The following is a 13,467-nucleotide window of genomic DNA, read 5'->3' on the forward strand; positions in this document are numbered from 1 at the left end:
AGGAAGCCAGATTCCAGCTGGACATCAGGAAAAACTTCCTGACTGTTAGAGCAGTACGACAATGGAACCACTTACCTAGGGAGGTTGTGGGCTCTCCCACACTGGAGGCATTCAAGAGGCAGCTGGACAAACATCTGTCAGGGATGCTTTAGGGTGGATTCCTGCATGGAGCAGGGAGTTGGACTCGATGGCCTTGTAGGCCCCTTCCAACTCTGCTATTCTATGATTCTATGTTCAGAAAAGCAGCATATTATTTATTCTAACCTGGTCTAACACACAATCATTGGCCAATGTTGGATATTACCCAGACAGCCAAATTCACAAGTTCATTACAGCAGTGCCAGCTATCTGCTTGCAGTTGCTACCTTGGAAAACAAATGCATACCAATCTGGCCACACATACTTTATTTATTTTTTAAGAACAGAGCACCACCTTTTGTAAATCTTCCCTAGGCTTTACTCACCATAACCTCACAGACAAGTGACTATGTACAAACCAGATAGATAAATAAGGGCTTGCATTCTACACAAGTGTAGCTGGACATTTCTAGGTGCGACTGATTCCAAGTGTGTGAAGGGGCAAGGAAAATTCCAACTCCTCAACCTTTTCTCCCATGTGAAGTTTTGATTCCTCCGTCATAGAGGACTAGGTATTATGAGGTAAACTTCACATTTTATTTATTTTATTTTATTACATTTATATACCGCCTCACAGCCGAAGCTCTCTGGGTGGTTTACAACAATTAAAAATGGTAAATGTTCAAAGTATACAAAATTTAAAAACCATTAAAAACAGTATAAAAACAACAGTATCCTTTTAAAAACAATTCTGGGGTCCATTAAAAGCAAACTTAACGTTGTTAAATGCTGTTAAAATGCCTGGGAGAAAAGAAAAATATTGACCTGGCGCTGAAAAGATAACAATGTTGGCGCCAGGCGAGCCTCATCGGGAAGATCATTCTCTTCCGCCAAGACGCTTGTTCATGCACTGGTTATTTCACGGTTGGACTACTGCAACCTTCTTCTCTCTGGCCTTCCTTCTTCTCACATCAGTCCGTTGGTTTCTGTTCACCACTCTGCCGCAAAGATCATCTTCTTGGCTCGCCGCTCTGACCATGTTACTCCGCTTCTGAAATCTCTTCATTGGCTTCCAATTCACTTCAGAATCCAATATAAACTTCTCCTGTTGACCTTCAAAGCTTTTCACGGTCTAGCTCCTTCCTATCTCTCCTCTCTCATCTCACACTATTGCCCCGCTCGTGCTCTTCGCTCCTCTGATGCCATGTTTCTCGCCTGCCCAAGGGCCTCTACTTCCCTTGCTCGGCTCCGTCCATTTTCTTCTGCTGCCCCTTACGCCTGGAACGCTCTTCCAGAACATTTGAGAACTACAAGTTCAATCGCAGCTTTTAAAGCTCAACTAAAAACTTTTCTTTTTCCTAAAGCTTTTAAAACTTGATGTTGTGCAGACTTTATACTGTTAGTTTTACCCTACCCTGTGCCTGCTTAACCTACCCTGTGCCTGTTTGCATTCTCTTCCCCTCCTTATTGTTTTACTATGATTTTATTAGATTGTAAGCCTATGCGGCAGAGTCTTGCTATTTACTGTTTTACTCTGTACAGCACCATGTACATTGATGGTGCTATATAAATAATAATAATAATAATAATAATAATAATAATAATAATAATAATAATAATAATTCCACAGTCAGGGGGCCACCACCGAAAAGGCCCTCTCCCTTGTTGCCATCCTCCAAGCTTCCCTCAGAGTAGGCACTCGGAGGAGGACCTTAGATGTTGAGCGCAGTGTACGGGCTGGTTCATGTCGGGAGAGGCGTTCCATCAGGTATTGTGGTCCCAAGCCATGTAGGGCTTTATAGGTTAAAACCAGAACCTTGAATTGGGCTCAGAAACAGATAGGCAGCCAATGCAAGCGGGCCAGAATCGGTGTTATATGCTCAAACCTCCCTGTTCCAGCTATCAATCTGGCTGCTGCATTTTGCACAAGCTGCAGCTTCCGGACCGTCTTCAAAGGCTGCTCCATGTAGAGGGCATTGCAGTAATCTAATTTGGAAGTTACCAAACTATGGACAACTGAAGCCAGGTTATCCCTGTCCAGATAGGGGCGTAGCTGGGCCACCAACCGGAGTTGGTAGAAAGCACTCCGTGCCACCGAGGCCACCTGAGCCTCAAGTGACAAAGATGGTTCTAGGAGAACCTCCAAGCTATGAACCTGCTCCTTCAGGGTGAGTGCAATCCCATCCAGAACCGGTAGAACACCCCCCCCCCCCGTCCTGTCAGTGGAGTCACCTACTAGCAGCATCTCAGTCTTGTCTAGATTGAGTTTCAGTTTATTAGCCCTCATCCAGTCCATTGCTGCAGCCAGGCGTTCAACACATCCACAGCCTCTCCTGCTGAAGATGAAAAGGAGAAATAGAGCTGCGTGTCGTCAGCATACTGATGACAGCACACTCCAAAGCTCCGGATGACCGCACCCAGCGGCTTCATGACAAAACCGACCCCTGCGGGACCCCATACTTGAGAGTCCACGGGGCCGAGTAATGTTCCCCAAGCACCATCTTCTGTATCCGACCCGCCAAACAGGAGCAGAACCACTGCAGAGCAGTACCTCCCACTCCCAGCTCAGCGAGTCGTCCCAGAAGGATACCATGGTCAATGGTATCGAAAGCCGCTGAGAGGTCGAGGAGAATCAACAGAGTCACACTCCCTCTCCTGTCTTTCTCTCCTCTCCGAACTGGACGTGGTGTGTCTTGGCACCACGCGAAGACCCTGGATATGCGGAAGATTTGTGGGGGGGGAACACAAAAGATCCAAACGGAGAGCCCTACAATGCCATAACAAAAGTAAGGTGATGCTGCTAGACTACAAAGGGGTATTGGGACAGAATCCCCAGTCAGGGTAGAGCAGGAAAAGTTGCTGTTTACTCCCCCAAAGTGTAGGAGAGTTAAAATTCTGTCTTTGTGTAGTGGTATCTTAAGGCCACTCTGTGTGCTGCACATTGCAACAACGTTTTAGCTTTCCTAAGAATAGCTTGGTCAGAACAGTTTAGTCCTCAGCAGACGAACAATGCCTGTTCGAAGGAGGATCCCCCAAGACTCGCTGATTCTGATCATCCTTCTGAGGCGTCTCATAAGGCGGCTTCATTTACTCGAGATGAGAGGTTAGTGAATAAGCAAAGAAGTGGGTAACAGAGGGCAAATAGTAGGAATTTTATTTTATTTATTTATTTATTTATAAATAAATAAATAAATTCATCCAGTCCATTCCAAGCTTTGTCCCTTTTCCATTATTTAATATATGTTATTTGTATTATCGTGACTTGTCACCTCTCTCCCAAAGGCAGCTGAGGTGACATACAACCTGAAAACCTATCATCCCTTCACAACGTTTAATTTAACGTAAATTAAATACAAGAAACTTAAAAAGACCTAATCAAAACAGCAGCAGCATCTATTGGTCATAGCAGGTTTAAAAAAATTCAAAATAAACATTAAAAGCCTTTGGCCATAAAAACAGGAGGGGTTAAAAGAGTGCAAACATGTAAAACAATGCAGAGCAGTTTACTAAAAATTGGCCCACAAAAGCCCTGTGAAAAAGAAGCATCTTCACCAGGCAGCAGAAGACAATTAGAGAGGCGACCGTGTAAGACATTCCTGGTGTGGCAGTGAAGCAAGCTCTGTTCCTAACCCTATCTGATTTGGGCAAATGGTGGAGCCCTGGGCCTCCTTTCTCAGGGAACAGGGCAACTGGGAGCAGATGTCACCTAGACCCAGAACATTTCTGGCTTGAAAGGGGAGCACCAACACCTTCGAGTGTGCTCAGAAGCAGACACTGAGCCAGCGCATCTAAACTAAACCTGGGGATATAAGCTCTTTCCATCTCAACTTGAGCACAGTGATGTAGATGTGAGCTTACCAAGGCATGGATGATGGTAGACAGATTTCTTATCTGAGAAAAAGGAAAATGCTCCTAGCCCCTGCTGCCACCTGCATATAAAGCAGCAAGGAAGCGTAATCTCAGTCAAGAAGGACAACCCCATCCATGACAGGCAAACCCACTGGCACCCCATTCTTTGGGTAACCTGTCTTCAGCAAGCCCATCTTAGAATCACAGAATAGCAGAGTTGGAAGGGGCCTACAAGGCCATCGAGTCCAACCCCCTGCTCAATGCAGGAATCCACCCTAAAGCATCCCTGACAGGTGGCTGTCCAGCTGCCTCTTGAAGGCCTCTAGTGTGGGAGAGCCCACAACCTCCCTAGGTCACTGATTCCATTGTCGTACTGCTCTAACAGTCAGGAAGTTTTTCCTGATGTCCAGCTGGAATCTGGCTTCCTTTAACTTGAGCCCGTTATTCCATGTCCTGCACTCTGGGAGGTTTGAGAAGAGATCCTAGCCCTCCTCTGTGTGACAACCGTACAAGTATTTGAAGAGGGCTATCATGTCTCCCCTCAATCTTCTCTTCTCCAGGCTAAACATGCCCAGTTCTTTCAGTCTCTCTTCCTATGGCTTTGTTTCCAGACCCCTGATCATCCTGGTTGCCCTCCTCTGAACACGCTCCAGCTGGTCTGCATCCTTCTTGAATTGTGGAGCCCAGAAATGGACACAATACTCTAGATGAGGCCTAACCAGGGCCGAATAGAGAGGAACCAGTACCTCACGTGATTTGGAAGCTATATTTCTATTAATGCAGCCCAAAATAGCATTTGCCTTTCTTGCAGCCATGTCGCACTGTTGGCTCATATTCAGCTTGCAATCTACAACAATTTCAAGATCCTTCTCATTTGTAGTATTGCTGAGCCAAGTATTCCCCATCTTGTAACTGTGCATTTGGTTTCTATTTCCTAAATGTAGAACTTGGCATTTATCCTTATTAAATTTCATTCTGTTGTTTTCAGCCCAGCACTCCAGCCTATCAAGATCACTTTGAAGTTTATTTCTGTCTTCCAGGGTATTAGCTATCCCACCCAATTTTGTGTCATCTACAAATTTGATCAGCGTTCCCTGCACCTCCTCGTCCAAATCATTAATAAAAATGTTGAAGAGCACTGGGCCTAGGACTGAGCCCTGCGCCCTGTTTTGATTAAGTTTCTATTTATTAGCTCTCTCCCACCCCATAATGAGTACTTGTCTAGCAATTGTGTCACTGCTCTATGAAATAAATAAAAATAATTCTCTGAGGTGTCATCAGCATACTAGTGATAATCATACTCCATAATTTGGCTGCTTTCTCCCAGCAGTTGCATATTGATGCTATTAAAGCAGAAAGAACAAGAAGAAATATTGCCATGCTCCTTAGAGCAGAGCAGAAGTAACCCAGTGCTGCCCTTTGGTATCAATCACCCAATCGCACCGACATATCTAACTTGGACTATTGCTGGATTCCAGATCAAAAGCTGAAACAACCTTTTAGCAAACACAAACTACGCAGCCAATGAATTTGATGGATAGGGGGGACAGAGAGCTGCAGTCCCTGTATCCCAGTTACTTTGACTCCCACCCCTCCATGTTCTGACAGAAGGCTTCTTTCTGCTGCACCCAAGGCTGTTTCTTGAGTTAGGGGATGAAGCAGCTGGAAGCAGTGTGAACAATATTGGTCTGATGGGCAAAGGAGGTACAGTATTATTCCCGAGAAAGGCCCACATGAAAACCCAGCCCAAGTCTTCTCTATTTAGACTTACTTTTATTTTTGCAATACTGCCAGACATAATGCACACATATCTCATCACTTTTCTCCTTCTCTGTGTTCTTAGATTTAGTAGAAGGAGCTGCTTTTGCACCTGTAAAAGAAAGGGGATAAACCAAGAGACATAATGTCTTTCTACCATGCTTAAGAAAAAAATGACACAATGGTACTCTGTTCCATCAAGAAGCAGGTAGAGGCTCTTGTAGTTTTCTATTCAAGACCAGGTCAGTACAAATTAGAACTGCAGTGGATCAATCCTAAATTATGTTACAAGGCACACTGCAAAGCAATTCATCTGGACCGTACATGTGTGTGGTCAACATTTGCCAAATTTTGGTAAACGGCTGAAATATATAAATGGTAACGGATAAAATAATACCCTATTTCTTTGATTCTAAGACGCACTTTTCCCCCCATATAAACATCTCTAAAAATGGGGTGCGTCTTAGAACCGCGGGTGTGTCTTAGGGTGTTTTTTTTTTCTGTTGGTGGTACTGAAATTAATGTGCGTCTTACAATCGATGGCATCTTACAATCGAAGAAATACAGTATAGTAAACATGTAAAAGTGGGCCCCATGGAGCATGTTGGGATTAAAGCTCAAGCTTGGTTTGAAAGCAAATGGTGCAGAAAACCTTTGCCATGGCAATTCAGGTTTAGACCTCATCAATCCACTTCAGTTCTATAGTAAAGGTATATTGGCTCACCTTGGGCAGGGTCTAGTTTCATGGAAGTTGGCATATTGAAAGCTTGCTCTTGTCTGTGTTCTCTCTGATTCAAAGCATTTGATTTTGCTCCACTTGCTGTAGGCCTGGAGTTGGAGGAATAACCTAAAACAATGGAGAACAGCTTCAAAAGATGAAGAGGAGGGGTGCTTTCTACATAACACAGGTGCCACAAAGTCCCCATATTTATAAGCACTCACCTTTGAATGGACCTAATTCTCTTAACAATACAGCAGTTTTGTGATCACAGATCGTCTGGATATTCCAAGCTATGTTAGCATCCAGCCCTTCTACGAGCAGCAGCTTCAGGGCATTTGGTTCCAAAAGGTTGTGAGACCTCTTGCATCGGGGAAACCTACATTGTCCTCTGAGGAAGTACCGGCAAATATGAAGCTTGGTGCAATTATCTTGCTGGCTGCAGTTGCCTTCCCCCTTGTTGTAGGCATTGCATACCTAGAAATAGGAAGAAAAAGGAAGACGCACATGCAAGAATGTCCGTCAGTACAGTATGGAAGTCTTTTCGAAATGGAAATGAGAACAAAAATAACACAAACTGATAAAAACAAATGTAAATTGACAACAAAAGAAAAGCGGGAAAGAATGTAAGCAGTAAATTGCTAAAAATATTAGGTTAAACAGAATTATTTACACACATCAGAAGCAAGAAACACACCCAGGGAGGCAGCTGGACTGTTAGATGAAAGGTTTAATAAAGGAGGAGAGGGAGAGACTGCAGAGAAGCTAAAGTGAATCTTTGCATCAGTTATCATTGCAGAAGATATTGGACAGATTTCTATGCCGGTGTTGGTTTTTGCGGAAGGCAGCATCTGAAGAACTGAATCAAAGCAGCAGCTTACAACAAATGAACTTTTGGGTCTAACTGACAAATTAAAAAGTAACAAGTAACCCAGTCCAGATGGCCTAAGCACAACTAAAATATGAACTTCCGGATCTCTTTTTTTAAATGCTCCCTCCAAAAGTAGCAGGAATAATAGCATTTTTCCTTTAAAAAAAGAATCTGGGAGCAGGTAGGAAATTATACAGCAGTTTGCAGTGAGGTCCCCCAAGGATCTGTATTGGGACTAGTGTTATTTACTTGTTCCCAAATTACCTTCAGCCCAGTTGGTGTTTCGCAACCAAATTATTCAGGGTGATAGTGCACAAGTAGCCTGTGAAGAGCTCTAAAAAATCGCTCTGGGTGAATGGGCAATAAAATGACGAACAAAGTGTAAAATGATGCAGACTAGAGCAACAAAAATCCCAACTACATATGCATGGATGGAGTCTCTGGCAGTGATAAAATAAGAAAAAGATCTTGGGGTCTTGGTGGATAGCTGAATGAAAACTTGACATTAATGTGTGACAGCTATAAAAACAACAACAACACCAAAGTCCATATTAGGAAAGTAATTAAAAATGAAGTGGCCAATATAATAATACCCTTATGCAAAGTTATGATGCAGGCTGAGCCAAACTAAACACCACACTAATTACGTAGCATGCAGCGAAGGGTAAACTTTTTCTTTACTCTAGCACAAGCACAAATGGCCCCAATTCAGACTGGGACCACAACATACCAGGAGGGGAGCATTAAAGCTGTCTCCAGTCACTTTTTGTTTCCTGAAATACCCCCCCTCCACCCGCCCCAATTAACAAAAGGGGGGAAAAAGTCCTCATTGGAATCACTGGAGAGTTGTTTTCTATTGTTAAATCTTTCAATGGACAATTTTTAATTGGAAAATATTCCTATGCAAATTAGGTTAAAATTTCCAGGGCCTTAGCGTGATCTAATTAAGCATTTTATTTTACTTGTATTCCATACACAACAAAGCTTAAAAAATGTATGCCACATTATTGTTTTGTCCCAATACACTTATTTGACCAGAAATATTTGAGGGGAAAGCACACTTAATTTAATTTAAATGTTATATTATGTGGGAATTTTCATTGGAATATTTGTAAAAATTTAAAGGCAGTGTCATGTACTTCCCTTACATTATTTAAATTTGTTAAAAAAAAGCAAAGGTATTGAAAATTGTTAGCGCACTAATGAATGTTAGCAACCCAAAGAACTGTACATGATATGCTGACAACCACTTGTCTATTTCAAGAGCTAATTTCTCTTCCACTGAGGTTACTAACAAACTTATGAAATGGAACATTTTCCACAGAAAATTTAAGCACTGGGGAAAAAAACACCCCACGTGAAGACTGTGTTCGCAGGTTGGGGGTGCTTCTGGATCCGTCGCTCCAAATGACAGCCCAGATAGATGCGACAGCCAGGAGTGCCTACTATCAGCTTCGGCTGATACGCCAGCTGCGCCCCTTCTTAGAGTAGGAAGACCTAAAGACGGTTGTGCACGCGCTGGTAACCTTGAGGCTCGACTTCTGCAGTGCGCTCTATATAGGGTTACCTTTGTGCCTAGTCCGGAAACTTCAACTCGTTCAAAATATGGCAGCCAGGCTGCTCACCGGTACACCTAGGGGTGACTACATTACGCCAGTTTTAAAATCTCTTCACTGGCTGCCAATTAGTTTCCGGGCGAAGTATAAAGTGTTGGTTATCACCTTTAAAGCCCTACATGGATTGGGTCCAGGCTACCTGTGGGATCACCTTCTCCCGTACAATCCGCCCCGCACACTCAGGTCCTCTGGGAAGAATTTACTCCAGCCAACAAAAGCAAGGCTGACTGCTATTACCCAGAGGACCTTTTCTTCTGCCGTTCCCAGTTTGTGGAATGGTTTGCCGGGAGAGATTTGTCAACTTAACAGTCTTCCAGAATTTAAGAAAGCCATAAAGACTGATCTCTTCCGGCAGGCCTACCCAGCTGAATTTTAAGATGCCTTTTTTTAATGGTGTGCTGCTTTTAATGATGCACTGGTTTTAAACGTTTGAATTAGTTGTATGTATTTTATGGTGTTTTTATTTGTGTTGTACCCCGCCTCGATCCAGAGGGAGAGGCGGGTAACAAATAAATAGATTATTATTATTGTATGGTATTTTCATAACTTACATCAGGTAAGAGAAAAGGGTCGTTCTGGAGAAGTAAAATACGCAGTTCATCGTCATTGAGGCCAGAGAGTTCATGATGCTTTAGCACTTTTCGGTTGGATTCCGAAAAAATGTCATGAGAGTATTTACAAGCCCTAGGATAAAAGGAAAAGGAGAGAAAATCATAGTAAAAGTAGCAAATATACCTGACATTATAACATTGGGGAAGGTGGGAGGTGCCTGTACGTGCAGTGAGGGCTTATATATTCCAAGAATCCTCCTTTCCTTCAGTGTACTACAAAGCCCAAAAGTTTGTACTCTACCCTGAGCTCCTTGGAGAAATATGATTTTATATATATTAAATGCACACACATCCCCCAAATTCTGCCACCATCTGGAGAGGCTAAGAAACAGAAAAATGGATGGGGGCTATACAGAAGAAGGGGTGCAGCTATGATGATCTCAGTGATAGGGTTGCTGTAATATAGGGAGAGCATTCCATAGCTGGGGTGTCACTGCACGCCCCCACCCCCCTGGGCAAAAAAGTCCTTTCCTTTGTAAAGAAAGGCTGCAGCAAAAGATTTTAAAGCCCAGGCAGTCTGAGCACCGTTTTTGGGTAAAAAGGCAGGGTACCAATCAAATAAATAAATGGGGAAAAGTGCTCCTTCAGGAATGCGAGTCCAAATGTTCAGGGGTTTAAAGTTAAGCACAAGCACTTTGAATTGGGCCTAGAAGCAAATAAGAAGCCAATGAAGTTCTTTCAAAGTTGGTATAAAATGCATAAATATTACTATTCCTCCTCTCATTCAATCTCATTTTCCGATATTCTAAGGGCCAAGCCATTGTGATTCCCCACCACCACTTTTAAAACACCATGCATAGCCCAGCCACTTTCATTTTGGAGTAAAAGCACCTGCATAACATCAATCCAGAATGTACTTCTAATCTGAAAATTGCTCCCTCCTGACAGCTCTTTATTACAAATAGTACCGTTGGGTTTTAACAGCACCCAGGGAGAAAGCAATTCCCAGAAGGAAATTGGTGTAGGACCCTGATCCAGATTGTAAACACCTTTCAGATCAGGGCCATGTAGTTGCTTTTGGTCCATAATGGAAGTGACCAGGTTGAACACGTTATTTTTAAAAAAAGAAAGAATAACATCACATGTAGTTTGGGCCTGAGATTTCAGCACACAGCAATCTGCACATAACTATTTTATTTATAAAAGATGGCAAAAGGGGGAATTAGCCATGGGAATCCATTGGATGGCAGTCAACAGTTGAACCGGCTGCAAAGGGCAAGACACACACGAGTTCAAATTCTGCTCCATGTTTATCCAAAGTTTGACTAAAAGGATAGTTTGGAAGAACAACCCTCAGTATTAGTGAAAACAACAACACAACTTTCTGGACCTTAAAAATATATTGGCATTTTTTTGTAGTTTCTCCCGGAACCACGTATTTGATATCAATGTTACAACAGGAGTCTTTAGAGATAGACAGACAGAAAAACATCTGGAAATCTTAACCTTTAGAGAATTGCTGCCACTCAGAGTAAACACATCTTCAACCTTTTCCAGTTTCCTTCTCTTTCTCTTGCTCCCTGTGCCTTCCATATCCCATTCATCTTTTTCTTTTCTTTTTCATTCTCCTCTTAAATAAAACAGAGGCGGAAATAATGGTGTGTGTCTTTTACTTTGATCCATTTTAGGATTATTGCAGGTCAGAAGCCATCAACTGAAGAACAGTGAAATAGAAAAAGATTGCTAGGTAGTTTAGTGGACTCAGTATAAGGCAGTTCCACAAGTCCTTCCCTAAATTTCTTTAACGGATGGGTTGTGTAAGCTCTGAAATGGATTAGTGGTTCCTGAGTCCGGGAACTGGGTAAGCGACCTGTTCTGGATGAGGTGGCGCTCCCTCTGAAGCAGCAGGTACGTAGCTTGGGAGTACTCCTAGATCCATCATTGTCACGGAAGGCTCAGGTAGACTCCGTGGCACAGAGTACTTGGGGGTCAGCTTCGGCTGATCCGCCAGCTATGGCCTTTCCTGGACAGGGACAACCTAGCAACAGTAGTGCATGCACTGGTAACTTCCCGATTAGACTACTGCAATGCACTCTATGTGGGGCTGCCCTTGAAGACGACGCAGAAGTTGCAGCTAGTGCAAAATGCAGCAGCTAGATTGCTGGTGGGTACATCTTACAGAGACCACATAACACCGGTCTTAAAGGAACTGCACTGGCTGCCTATATGCTTCTGGTCGGAATTCAAGGTGTTGGTAATGACATTTAAAGCCCTAAATGGCTTGGGACCTCGATACTTGAGGGAGCGCCTCTCCTTATATATGCCTGCCCGAGACCTTAGATCTGTTGGAGGAGCCCTTCTCCGCATCCCACCAGTGCAACATATATGTTATGATGGGGCAAGGGAGAGGGCCTCCTCTGCTGTGGCACCCCAATTGTGGAATGCCCTCCCCCTGGTCACTCGATTGGCGCCAACACTGATTTTATTTCGATGCCAAGTAAAAACATGGCTTTTTAACAAAACTTTTTATGGTTAAACTCACTGGCACATTGTTTTAACTGTTTTAATTGCTTTTACTGCTTTTAAATTATATATCATTTTAACTTGTTCATGGTTTAATTTGTTTTTAACTGTGCATATTTATTGTTTTATACTGTATTCTTTTATCTGTACGCTGCTCTGAGATCTTAATGATATAGGGCAAGATATAAATGTTTTAAATAAAGTAAATAAAATAAATAAGTGGTACAAGAAAAAATGTCAAAGGCAAGACAATCCAAGTCGTAGGACTTTTTTTTTTTTTGTCTAAAAGTGCAGAGGATTGTATCCTAGGTCATACAAAATCTCCACAGGAAAACTGGGGCAAAATTAATTAAAACTGGTTGTGTGTGCTTCCGTAAGGTTTGTTTTCTCTCATGAGCACGATAGGAAAAATGTAGGTGCCTGGTCACCCAGACACTAAACATTTGGTGCTGGAAACCATCCAGGAGCTTGAAAATGGATTGGAAATATTCCCCTAGCACTCATCACAAGCTTGTTCACAGACAATGACAATTCTTGAGCATGGCAAAAATATCTGAATTAAATTTAACATAATTTCCAAAGTATTCACATGGCACCTTTTATTGCAGTATAAGTATGGCTCTTCTTCAGCTGCAATTCTGCAGGAGCACAAGAAAGAGCAGACTACACGAGACAATAAATAAGTCATCAGAGATCCCATTAAGTCTTTATTTTAAAGTTTAATAACAGCTGCAAGGAGGCTGATTTTCAATGGGACCACAACATGCAGAGTGGTGAGGCTTAACCCTTTCCCCTCCAGCCACAAACCTAGTGAAAATCTCTCTCTCACACACACACACACACGCTATTAGCCACATGTCGCACTCTAAACAATTTCAGACTGCAGATTCAATGAATGCAGGCAGACGGAGGCAACATGATCTATCCCTTCCAACACACTCTGCATTTGAGTGCCTGAGCGGAGCCCTATGTGTAGAGATTGTATCTGCAAAGGTTTCTGTCCAGATTATCAGGGGCCGTGTCTCCCTCCAACCATGAGCATTTATTGAACACGCAATCTAAATGCCTGAACAAGGCTATTTTCTTCAAGTGATCTTCCCTTACACACCTCACCTGCTTGTCCTCATGAGTCAAGTCACAGCCAAAGGGGAGTGAGCAACTGCCCTTTAGGCCCTGCCAAAACCTCAACCGCTCTTCACATTAGAGGCCCAAAGAGCCCTTTGCCTCCACTTTGGGCAGACACACTACTGCTACCCCTCAAACCCTTGCTCAGTTTAAAATGCAAGTTGCCAACCACGGCTGTGATGGGAGTCAGACAAAGCTAATCTGATAGGATTTTGACATTTGCGCTCTGTTATCTCTTGTGTTTTCTTGGCCTTTGGGGCCCACTCTGTAAACACTGGTAGGTTGTAGCTATGAACATACACAGCAACCAGCTTCACTTCATACATCTGACCCAATGAGCTCTGATACACAAAACATCTGCCACAGTTTATGGTTGTT

At 43.0% G+C, this 13,467-nt stretch overlaps 1 protein-coding gene across 1 annotated transcript in view; it reads right to left on the reverse strand.

The window, feature by feature from the left end:
* LOC134403846 (zinc finger CCCH-type antiviral protein 1-like) overlaps nt 1–13,467 on the reverse strand; it is a 64,875-nt gene that overhangs the window by 33,557 nt on the left and 17,851 nt on the right. The window contains exons 2-5 of the mRNA XM_063134358.1: nt 9,442–9,574; nt 6,628–6,880; nt 6,410–6,532; nt 5,699–5,797 (exon numbers count right to left, since the gene is read on the reverse strand). Of these exons, the coding sequence (XP_062990428.1) occupies nt 5,699–5,797; nt 6,410–6,532; nt 6,628–6,880; nt 9,442–9,574 (608 nt within the window). The remainder of the gene's footprint in view (nt 1–5,698; nt 5,798–6,409; nt 6,533–6,627; nt 6,881–9,441; nt 9,575–13,467) is intronic.

The sequence above is a fragment of the Elgaria multicarinata genome, chromosome 9 (genome assembly GCF_023053635.1).
Source record: "Elgaria multicarinata webbii isolate HBS135686 ecotype San Diego chromosome 9, rElgMul1.1.pri, whole genome shotgun sequence".
Classification (NCBI taxonomy): Eukaryota; Metazoa; Chordata; class Lepidosauria; order Squamata; family Anguidae; genus Elgaria; species Elgaria multicarinata.